Raw genomic sequence first — 11644 nt, forward strand, 5'->3', positions numbered from 1 at the left:
CCCTTCAAAGATCCATGTTGAGCGATATTTTCACACCTGTCAGCGTCCTGCCCAGGCTCCAGGCACCAAGATAGTCCAAGACAAGTCAACATTCCTCCGCCTCAGAGCAGTCTCGAACATCGAGTATGCGGCTGCTTCGAATTCTATGCTTATAGTTCCGTCCCACGTAATCCCAGCCATGCACGTCGAGTGCTACTTACCTAGGGCGTAGTACGGAAGCCGCATTATTGCTCGGTTCCAGCAGATTCCTCTCCGCAAGACACAGCTCCATAGGAGATTTCAAACCTGGACAAGCGTCTGAGGTCGATCGAAGCACTCCTGGCAGAAAGTGTTGACCCAAGTCCGTTCAAGTATATTAGGCCCGTTGACGGCCTCCCTCTCTTACCTCCTCTGACCCCCGACTTCGTCAGCCAAAGCTTTACGTATAATAATGAAGGCTAGCTGTTCCGTCGCCCTTCTGGCCGCACTCGCCGGCAGCGCCATCGCCGTGCCGGCGGAGCTTTCGGCCCTGAACCGGCGCACGGTCGCGGTTCTGGAGGCTGGTAGCGCAGACAATTTGACCCAGATAAACGCCAAGAATCATGCCAGCATGGCCACGAAGATGAGAATGAATCAGGCTCAGAACGAGGAGGTCAAGAAGGGCATAGTATTTGAAACCAAGAGCACCGTCGCGTCACTCAAGAGACTCGCCAGCAATCGCCTACGGGAGAGGCTCGGCCACAGCAAAGTTCGTAAATCGACACGGGGAGCTATAGCAGGCAAAGACGAAGGAAAAAGAAGCATCTCCGAGCAGCAGGCCGACCACGTGGCGAATGGTCTCGTGCCTGGTCTGCTCAACGGCATCGGCAACCTTCTCTGTTCCCTATTAAGCCGTAACAAGTGCGGCGCGCCTGCATCGTCATCATCGCCGCCACTGGTATCATCGCTACATAAGCCGTATAGCGTGATGCGCACGACACCCTCAATCTCACCGTATAGCATAGCACCCCTTTCTACATCAACCGGCTACCGGCAGAATTCATCTACTGCCAAACCGTATGGCACGGTGCCCATTTCTTCTACATCGGCTAGGTACAGTGTGCCGCAGAAGTCATCTACTGCCAGATTGTATGGCACAGGGTCTCCTTCTACGTCAACCAGATACAGCGTGCCGCAGAAGTCATCTTCTGCCAGACTATATGGCACAGGGTCTCCTTCTACGTCAACCAGATACGTTGTGCCGCAGAAGTCATCTTCTGCCAGACTATATGGCACAGGGTCTCCTTCTACGTCAACCAGATACGTTGTGCCGCAGAAGTCATCTTCTGCCAGACTATATGGCACAGAGTCTCCTTCTACGTCAACCAGATACAGCGTGCCGCAGAAGTCATCTTCTGCCAGACTATATGGCACAGGGTCTCCTTCTACGTCAACCAGATACGTTGTGCCGCAGAAGTCATCTTCTGCCAGACTATATGGCACAGGGTCTCCTTCTACGTCAAGTAGATACGGTGGGCCGCAGAAGTCATCTACTGCCAAACCGTATGGCACGATACCTATTTCTTCTATATCAGCTGGGTATGTTATGCCGCAGAGGTCATCTTCTGCCAGACCATATGGCACGGGGTCTCATTCTACGTCAAGTAGATACCGTGGGCCGCAGAAGTCATCTACTGCCAAACCATATGGCGCGATACCCCCACCACCCCCGACCACACTGTACAGCACAGCACCTCTTTCCACATCGACAAGGTATAATAGGCCGCAAAAGTCGTCCACCATCAAACCGTACAGCGCGACATCCAAGGCGGTCTATTCCAAGCCATACGGTGGGCCGCGGAAGTCGTCCTCTATCAAACCGTATCGCACGATTCCTACGGCATCCTCTACCAAGCCGTATGGTGGGCCACAAACGCTAACCTCAGGACCATACTAGGTTATACCTTTATCTCTTAATAAAGAGGCTAATAAAGAAGAACTTATTTAAATAAGATTTATTATTAATAAAACCTATCTTTCTTTACCTTTATAAATAAAGGCTATTAATATTATATTATAATTAATAAAATAAAGTCCCTTAAGATATATATATAAATAAAAATACTTATAAGACTTTAAAAGCTATTTATAAAAGTATATAAAAGCTAGTATAGCTAGCTTAATATACTTTATTATACTTTTAGCTTTTTTATAAGAAATAATTTTAAGAATAGCTTCTAAGAATATCTATAAGAGGTGTACTTATATAACTCCTTATACCTAAGTAAGGAAAGAACGTTAGTATAAAACCTATTTTTTAAGTTTAAGTATAAAACTAAAGTCTTATACTAAGGTTTAATATATATTTAACTTAATATAGATATAGGCTATAAAGTTATAAGGGGTATTATTAGTAGTATCTAGGATTTAATATATAAGTATTAAGGAGAGTAAGTATAAGTGTCGCGAAGCGTGGCCTGATTTCGTAGTTCTCGGAGATATCCCTTGGCACGAGGGACCAAGGAAGCTAAAAACACCCGGTATAGAAGAAGGAAGAAGGAGCTAAAAAGAGGTGCAGAAAGGAGGGTAGGGGCATAAGGGGAAGCAGAAGTAGCGATAGCTTCTTATAGAGGTGGCGAAAGATAAGACGGGTGTGCCGGCAACGGCTGGAAAAGAGGGGAAAAACCGGCAAAAAGATCGGTAGTCGAAAGGACATTAGTAGCTTCTTTAAGCAGGATCTTCTTTGTTAATCGAGATGCTAGACGGGTATAAAGAGGGGCGTTGGATAGAGGAAAGAAGAAAGAATTAAGGCAATACAATAATCACTCCCCTGCCGTAATTGCTGCTCCCGTAAGAATCAAATCTCTCTGCCCTGCCTGTCCGACCCCTTACTTTTAATTTCACCTTCGTGCATTTTATATGCACTTCTCGTATCTCTCTTCGCGAGAATAAGAGGCTATAGTTATACTTAGTAAACCTAATAGTTATATATAAGGAAGGTTACTTAACTAATATAACTCCCTTAGCTTAAGGATATTATATAGGCTTAACTTAGGTATAGGAATATCTAAATATCCTCTTTTAGCTAGCTATATATAGTTACTATACTTATATAAGCCCTCCCTTATCTTAATAAATAGACTAAGATATATATTACTAAATTTACTTTTTTATACACTTATTTCTTTTACTATACTCTTAAGCCTCTACTTAAGATATATAAGCCCGGTCTATATAACTAGATTATCTTTTACCTACTAATATTACCTTTAAAGCTATTTACGAGCTATTTACGCTCTTATAACGCTTAAACTATAGTATTAAAGCAAGGAACCTAGCTATACTAAGGGGCGCTACTAGAAATATATAAATTATATATCTCTTTAAGAAGGATATTACTTATTAAGCTAGAGCCCTTATTTTTCCTAAGATATCTTTAAAGGCGGTAAGAGGGGATAATTATATTATAAGACTAAGGGAAAGCTTTAATTAAACCCTATAGATTAATAGGATTAAATCGTAGGCCTAGACTTATAAGATTTAAGAATATACTAACTTAGATAGTATAAAGGAGCTTTAATAGCCTTAATAGCTAGACTAAGAGCAATTTATTATTAATCTTAGAGGGAGACCTTCTTAATAAAAAGATAAAACTAAGGCTATATTCCTTATAAGGCGAATAAGCTTTAATAAATAAAACTAGGATATAAAGGGCTCCTTTTAAAACCTTAAGAAAAGGTTCTAGCTATAATTCGATCGCTATATAGTCTAGTAGAGAGCTTTAATTATACTTTAAGAATTAATTAAGAAAACGATTACTAAAAGGCTTTAAGGGGCAACCTTAATATATAATAGCCTAAGAGAGAAAATTAGGAATTTAAAGAAGTAAGCTTTACCTTTAAAGGTAGAAAAGAAAAAGCTAATTTATAAGAGATATACGATCTTTATTAATAAATAAGATATATAAGACTAAGATGCTTAAGCGGAATAGCTTAACTAAATTATTATAGATTTATAAGACCTTAGGGTTAATATACTTAATAATATAAGAATTAAATAGGATTTTCTTATAGTAGTAGATAAGTAGGACCTATATTAGTCTATAATAATAAGGGCTCTTAACCTCTATAGTAAAAGATATAGTAACGTTAATATTATTATATTTTCTCGGCTAACCTTTTAAAACTAAGCCTAAAATAAAAAAAGTTATATACCTAGAACCGTTATAAAAAGTATATTACGCCCTCTTAAGTATAGCCTTATATAGCTACTAGTAGGTATATAATATACTATTAAAGATTATAAATTAAGTAAGGTTCTCTTATATATAGATAGAGAACTCTTCCTTACCCTCGCTAGCTAAGGGTATATACTTCTTATTACTAAGACTTAGCCCGGACCTAACTTAGGACCCTAGCTTAGACCTAAGGAGGGCCCCTTAAACTTTAACTTACCCCCCCTCCCTTAACTTAAGGGTCGAAATAAGTACCTTAGAGGCTAGGGCCTACTTAAAAGAAACTTTAAAAGGCTAATACCTTTTAAAGACCTTAAAAGAAAGGCCTAGGACCTAAGACTAGGATCTAAAGGATATTAAGATAGAAAATAATACCTAGCTTATACTAAAGACTAGCCTTTTTAAGCTTAGCTTAGCCCTACCTTAAGCTAGCTACTTTTAGCTTAACTAGCCCTTAAAGTAAGTAAAAGGGTAAAAGAGAGCTACCCTTAGTAGCCCTATTAGCCTTACTCTTATATTACCTATATTTTAATATTTATAATAAAACTAGCCCTAGCCTTAGCACCCCTTTCCTAGGGACTAAGCTTAGGGCTTCTTTTAGTAAGCCCTCTAGGCCCTTAAGAAAGCCTAAAAAATCGAACCCTTTTATAAGACCTTTATAAAAGGGCTTAAAAAGGTAGCTATAAGGACCCTAAACTATTAATAGCCCTTATAATAGCCCTTATACTAGCCTAAGGCCGCTTAGTAGCTTAAGGCTACCTAAGGAAACCTTAAAGCGAGCTTATAAGCTAAGGTTACTATAAAGAAGGCGCTTAAGGCCCTAGCTAAGGTCCTAGCTAAGGCTCTAGTAAAAGCCCTAGCTAAGGCCCTAACTAAGGCCTTAGCTAAGAGGAACGTAAAAAAGGACTTTTAACTTATCTTAAAGTTAAAAGGAGGATTATTAATACTAACTATTAACCCTATTACTCTTTATAATAAGCTTAATAAGGCTATAAGGGAACTAGCTATATTAGCTTTATTAACTTTAAATAAAAGTAATATAGTTATAATAATAAAGGCCCTATATATAGTAAAGATATCGCGTACTTTATATACGTTAATTAACGCTGTCGCTTATATCTAATAGGTAGCTATATCTCTCGCGAAGAGAGATGCGAGAAGTGCATGAAAATGCACGAAGGTGAAATTAGAAGTAAGGGGTCGGACAGGCAGGGCAGAGGGATTTGATTCTTGCGGGGGCAGCAATAAAGGTAGGGGAGTGATTGTTGTATTGCCTTAATTGTCCTTCTTTCCTCTATCCAACGCCCCTCTTTATACCCGTCTAGCATCTTAATTAACAAAGAAGATCCTGCTTAAAGAAGCCACTAATGTCCTTTTAACTACCGAGCTTTTTGCCGGTTTTTCCCCTCTTTTCTAGCCGTTGCCGGCATATCCGTCTTATCTCTCGCTACCTCTATAGGAAGCCATCGCTACTTCTACTTCCCCTCTTACCCCTACCCTCCTTTCTGCACCTCCTTTTAGCTCCTTCCTTAAAACCTGTTTTTTAGCTTCCTTGCTCCCTCTTACTAAGGGATATCTCCGAGAACTGCGAAATCAGGCCACGCTTCGCGACAATATCTTTTTCGTGATAGTTATAAGCCCGGGCGGAGGGGTTACCCCTCTAGGAACTTCCCGGTAACTACGCACGCACTTCTAGCTAGCCTAGCGCGTACTACTTAAAAGGCCCGTAGTTCGAGTCCCGCTAGCGCAATTAAGCGCGGTTTTAGTATAGGGCCTGCCTATATAAAAAATTCCCGCTATGGTCTAGGATATCTAGGTATCCCGGGACGAATTAACCTAATATCCCTAAGGGGGTATATCGCGTACTCTATATACGTTAATTAATGCTATCGCTTATATCTAATAGGCGGCTATATCTTTTTCGTAATAAAAGAAGCTTTTAAAGTAATAAGAGAAGTAGTCTTTATACTTTAAGGAGCTACTTATTAAATTAGCCGACCTTCTTAGTAGCTAAACTAAGCTAGTAGTATAGAGTATTCCTAACCTTTTAAAAAGCCTTAATTTTAATATCTTTACTATAAAAGCTAAAGCCTTTAATAGGATTAATATCTTAGGGTAGCTTAGGTAGCTAAGTACCTTAGGCTAAATATAAAAGGTAAGATTAGTTATTTTTATATTCCCTTTAAAAGCTATAAGGGCTAAATACTAAAAAAAAGGCCTTTATATAATAGGTTTATAGATTTAAATTAAGGCTTATAAGAAGTATACTATATATATATAGTACTATAGGTACCTTTCTTTTAGCTCTTTTAGCTATAACCCTTAGACCTACTAATAGCTTATTAAGTATACCTTTTACTTAAAAAGGTACCTAACTAAGGACTATAACTACCTTAGCTATAAAGCTAGCTAAGGCTACTCTTACTTTAAGGTTTAATACTATAACTATAAGGGAGAGTACTTTATAACTAATAAGGTATAGTATAGAGTTTATAAAGGAATAACTAATACTTAATAGCCTTAGCCCCCTTATACTTATAGGGCCCTTAAAGCCTCTTAGGCCCCTTAAGCTTAACTATAACCTTATTAGTATTATATAGTATAATATTAATAGGTAGGAAATAGCTAACCTATTAATCTTAAAGTAAGCCTTAAAAATAAAAGCGGACCTTATTTTATTATAAGAGCCTTACTTTTATAAGATCGATAATAGCTATATCCTTATATAGTATTTAGCCTATAACGTTATAACCTTTATCCTTTTTACTAACTTTCTTAAACTTACTTAAAGTCCTAGAGTTATAGCTTATAAAAGGAAAGAAGCTTAAATAAAAGCTAGCCTTAGCTTTAACCTCTTTTACGACCTTAATATATAAGCTATAAGAGTAAAAAGTATTAAACTATTTACCCTTATTAACTTATATAACGAAAAAAAAGTTAAAAGGGCCTTAGCTAGTTAAGGCTAGTAAGGGCCCCTTATAATAAAAAGGCTACTATTAATAGCCTAACTTATATAGTAGCCCTTCTTACTAGTAAGGGACTTTAACTTATACTACTTTTATTAAAACCCTTTTATAAAACCCTTTAAAGCCTATAAAGTAAAAGACCTTATTAGCTAGCTTAATAACTATAAGGCTTCCTTATTAATAGACCTTAAGGTAGCTATAAAAGGTACTTATTAAAGGAAAGGCTTAAAAAGGGCCTTAGTAATAGACCTTACTTTTTATAGCCCCTTTAAATAGCTAACCTAAGCTAACTTTCGCTTCTTAAAGGCTATAGGCTTAGACTATAAGCCTATAGCCTTTAAAGCTAGCTTAAAGGGCCTTAATAAGCCCTTACTAGCTAGGACTACTACTTATAATTATAGGAAAGTAAACTAAAAGGCCTTTTTAAAATACTTAGCTAAGAAGGAGTAAGACCTTTTTATAGCTATAAAGAGGGTAATAAAAAGATATAACTTAAAAGGAATAGTTTCCCTTTTAATAAGAACCTTTATAGAGGCCTTAAATATAATAATACTAAAAAAGAGGCCTTATAAGGGATCTAAGCCTTAGTAAATTAACGAGCTAACCTACCTTTAAAAAGCCTTAAGCTTAACTTAATAAGCTTATAGGCTAGCTTAAAATAAAGAGAGCTAAAAGAGCTTTATAAAGGCCTAAAATAGCTTTAAGTATACTATTAAAGCTATTAAAAAGTAGTACTAAGAGAGCTTTTTAATAAAAGTAGTAGGAAAAGATATCTTTATAGCCTTTTTTTATACTAAGGCTAAAGCTAACCTTACCTTTCTTAGTATCTTATATATAAAAGAAAGGATAAAGGTAAAAGCTAATACCTTTAAAGAAAAATATAAAGCCTTTTTAATAACCCTTTTTTTAACCTTAGACCCTAGCCTTAGCCCCCTTTTTAGCCCCCTTTAAAGCTTAGAAAAAGAAGAGCCTCTAGGCTATATAAGTAGTAAGGGTATAGTTAAGTAAGACTAGCTAAAGCTAAAGGACCTTAAGATTAAAAGGGCTATTTTTAGCTCTTTTAATAAGAAAGCCCTTAGCCTAGACTCCCTTAGCTTCCTCCTTATTTAATATATATATAAAGCTATCCTTATAGTTTTTAATAAGGCCTATAAAGCTTTATTTAACTAAGGATACTAATATTACTTAAAAAAAACTTCTCGCGAAACCGATATACGCCTATAGTAAGTATATATTACGACTAAAACACTAACTAATACTAGGAATTAATTTAGCAATATTAATTACCCTTAGTAACGATACTACGCTAAGGCTAAAGGGTAGGTAAACGTAGTAGCGGCCCTCGATATACTAAGCTCGATTAAAGCGTATAGCGTAAAGAGATACTACCTAAATTTATATACCTTAATAGGGCGAGTTAATAAACCTAAAGTAGCGATACGATACCGGCCTAAGCGCTAAGCGACCTTATAGAAAAAATAGTATACGACGAACTCGCGGGCTTTATCCTAAGCGTATAGTTTAATAGGGTATAGGCAGTAGTCGAACGGCTCTCTAAGGTAAAGAGCCGCGCCGGTAGCGCGTTATCGGCGGTGCTCCGCGTAGATAAGAGCTTTAAGACGATAATCCGGGATATAATTAAGGAGGTAGTTAAGGAAGAACTCCGCCTAGGTATCGCTTTCGGCCTAGGGGGCCCTAAGTAAACCTAGGCCGCGGTTATAGCCGAGACTAAGGGACTAACCTAATATAAAGCTATAGTAAAATAGGTCCTACTACGCTATAAACGCGAGATTATTATAGTCCCTACTAGGGCACTACCTAAAATCCTAAGCCGCGAATTAAAGGATATAGTAAAAGTAGTAAATATAGCCTTAAAAGCTATAAGCGCTATAGTAGTAAGGCGCCTCTAAAGTAGAGATATCGCGGTTATATTTAATACCGCGGCGAGAGCCTATTAGAGGGACTAAGGCTAGGTTAATACTATATTTAGACTAAAGGCTACGATCTCCTACCGCGTATATATAGTAGTCGCTAAGAACGTCCCCTTAAGGGTAGCGATAGTAGATAGGGAGCGATTACTCTATAAGATTATAGAGGCGAATAAAGTTAAGGTCTTCTAGGCCTAGGCGCTATACCCTTAATCTAAGATATCGACGGCGACGACTATACTTATTAGGGTTAGTAGCTTAAAGGAGGCTAATAGGCTTTATAACCTAGGCCTAGTCCTTAAAGTATAGATCTTTTAATATAAACCCTATAATAAGTCGGTCTAATTATAAAGGTACTATAACTACTATAAATATAGCTATATCGCTAAGCGATATATATCGATATAACTCTACGGCCGATATAAGAGCATAGTATATAATAGAGGCAAGGATAAATATAGGGCTAAGAAGGGCGAAATCCCTTATAACTATATCTTATACTATAGGGACTACCTATTATAAACCTAGACCTACTCTATAGCGAATAAAGCCTAGGAAAAGGTAAGGGAAAACTACTTATATCGACCTTAACGGTTCGCGAATACCTAGATATACGCCGAGTAATAGGTGCTCCTTACCGTCGAAACCTAGGGCGTTCCTAAATCGACTATAGTCCGGAAGCGGGGACTAGGTAGACCGCGCTAAGATAAGAGGTCGAGCTCGAGATACCCGCTAGCTAGTAGGGCTAGGGAGGCTAAACCGAGTATAAATAATATTCGTAGGTATAATAAATAGAGAAGCGCTAAGAAATAAAGCGCCTCCCTCCTTATATAAACGACCCCTTTTACCTTAACCCTACCTATATATAACTAAAAGTACTATTCTAGAATATATAAAAGAGATATAAGCTAGCTCGGTTAGCGCTTTATTACTAAGCCGGCTTCGACCTAATAGTACTATAGGAAGTAAAAGCTATACTAGGGGGCGGCCCCCCCCCCCTAGAGCGGCGCCTTATAGCCTAGTCTATAGGGAGGGGAGGTACGCGCTATATATATATAAAAGGCTTAGGCTAGGGACTTAGTTACCTTAGTTTAGACTAAATTAAAGCGAGGTGATTTTCGGGGATAGTACTAAACTATAGGCGATTTACTTACTACTAAGGGCCGCGAGGGTAGGAGCGCTATATAACCTAAGCGTAATCGAACTAAAGTACCTTATAGTAATAGTAACGGACTTTAATATCTATTACCTACTCTAGGACGGATATAATAAAACCTTAGATAGCGCGATATAACTTATATAGGAGGCGATAAGGCTATAACTTAAACTCGCTACCTTAAAAGGGGAGTATATAAGATTTTTTATAGCTAAAGGGATAGTACTATCGACCTAGCTTAGGCAATACTAAAGACTAAAATATAGTATACCGGGCTTAACCTAGACCTAACTAGGTTAAACTATATCCCTTAAACTATTATACTATAGGTCGATACCTAAGCTTAAGTACCTAAACCGGCCTTAAGGTAGAAAGAAGCAAAAGTAAAGCTAGTTAAAGCCGAGACTATATCTTAGCTAGGACTATACTAGCTAATACTTTAAACGCTTAAGGATATCGACTAGGACTTAGACTATATCTTCGCTACTTTAGTATAGATCGCAATAGCTATAGTTCTACGCCGGGGGCGAGTATTACTTAAGGGTAACGTATAGTTTACCCTAGAGGTAAGGAGGGCAACGAGGGAGGCTAAGAGGGTAAGGAGGATGTATAGGTAGGAAAGGAATAAGGCGAACTCTTAAGGTATATAAGTAAAAGCGGAATTTTAGGAAATTAAGGAATTACGTAAGACTACGTAATAAAGGGAAAGAAGGAGTATAAGGTAGGATTTTCAACGGAATTTACTAGTAGTATATTAGTATATAGAAGAGGTGTTAAAGTTAATAATTCTATCTCTATCTACTAGCGGACATACTGTCTTATATAGACAATTATAGCTGAACGGAAGAACCTTTTAGGACTAGATTTAGGCTGCCGTATAGCCCTAAGACTAGGAAATTCCGTGATACCTCGAGTAAATCTAGAAGTATCTTGGTTCCTCTAATATTCGTGTTTAAAGGAGGTTGGTCGTGCTAGTATTCTTAAGAGGTCTTAGCTAGCATTCTAAGCTAGCTCTATTCCTTCGATTCCCGATTATATAATAACCGGCAACCCGTTTAATATATAATAACATATAAAATAACGAGCGATTCTTACTCTATAAGATAAGGTTTTATCTATAATTAATATACTACTTATTAGCTTATATAATTAGGAGAGTATATTATAGCTGCTTTATTTATAGTAGGAATACCGTTCCTTATAGCCTCCCTTAAAGAGTAGATTTATATACTCTTTACTAATTTATTTATAGTAGTATATATATAGGGTAAAAACCTAATATAGGAAAACTATTCTTATACCTTAATAGGATATATAAAAACCTATTCTTTCTTAGGAAAAAAGAAATACTTAGGTATATACTAATAGAAAAACCTATGGTAGGAAAAATCTATAGTTATAA

The 11644-nt window shown here is 37.4% G+C and overlaps 1 protein-coding gene across 1 annotated transcript; it reads left to right on the forward strand.

Annotated features, from left to right (window-relative positions):
- Window positions 1-430: 430 nt before the first annotated feature.
- Window positions 431-1485, forward strand: HRG_01583 (uncharacterized protein; the record flags this gene model as incomplete). Its single annotated transcript, XM_044860054.1, has 2 exons — window positions 431-727; window positions 1072-1485. The coding sequence occupies 2 exons, from the start codon at window positions 431-433 to the stop codon at window positions 1483-1485; spliced, it is 711 nt and encodes a 236-aa protein (XP_044723687.1).
- Window positions 1486-11644: the final 10159 nt, after the last annotated feature.

Source organism: Hirsutella rhossiliensis, assembly GCF_020360975.1.
Source record: "Hirsutella rhossiliensis strain HR02 chromosome Unknown scaffold00002, whole genome shotgun sequence".
In the NCBI taxonomy this organism is placed as follows: Eukaryota; Fungi; Ascomycota; class Sordariomycetes; order Hypocreales; family Ophiocordycipitaceae; genus Hirsutella; species Hirsutella rhossiliensis.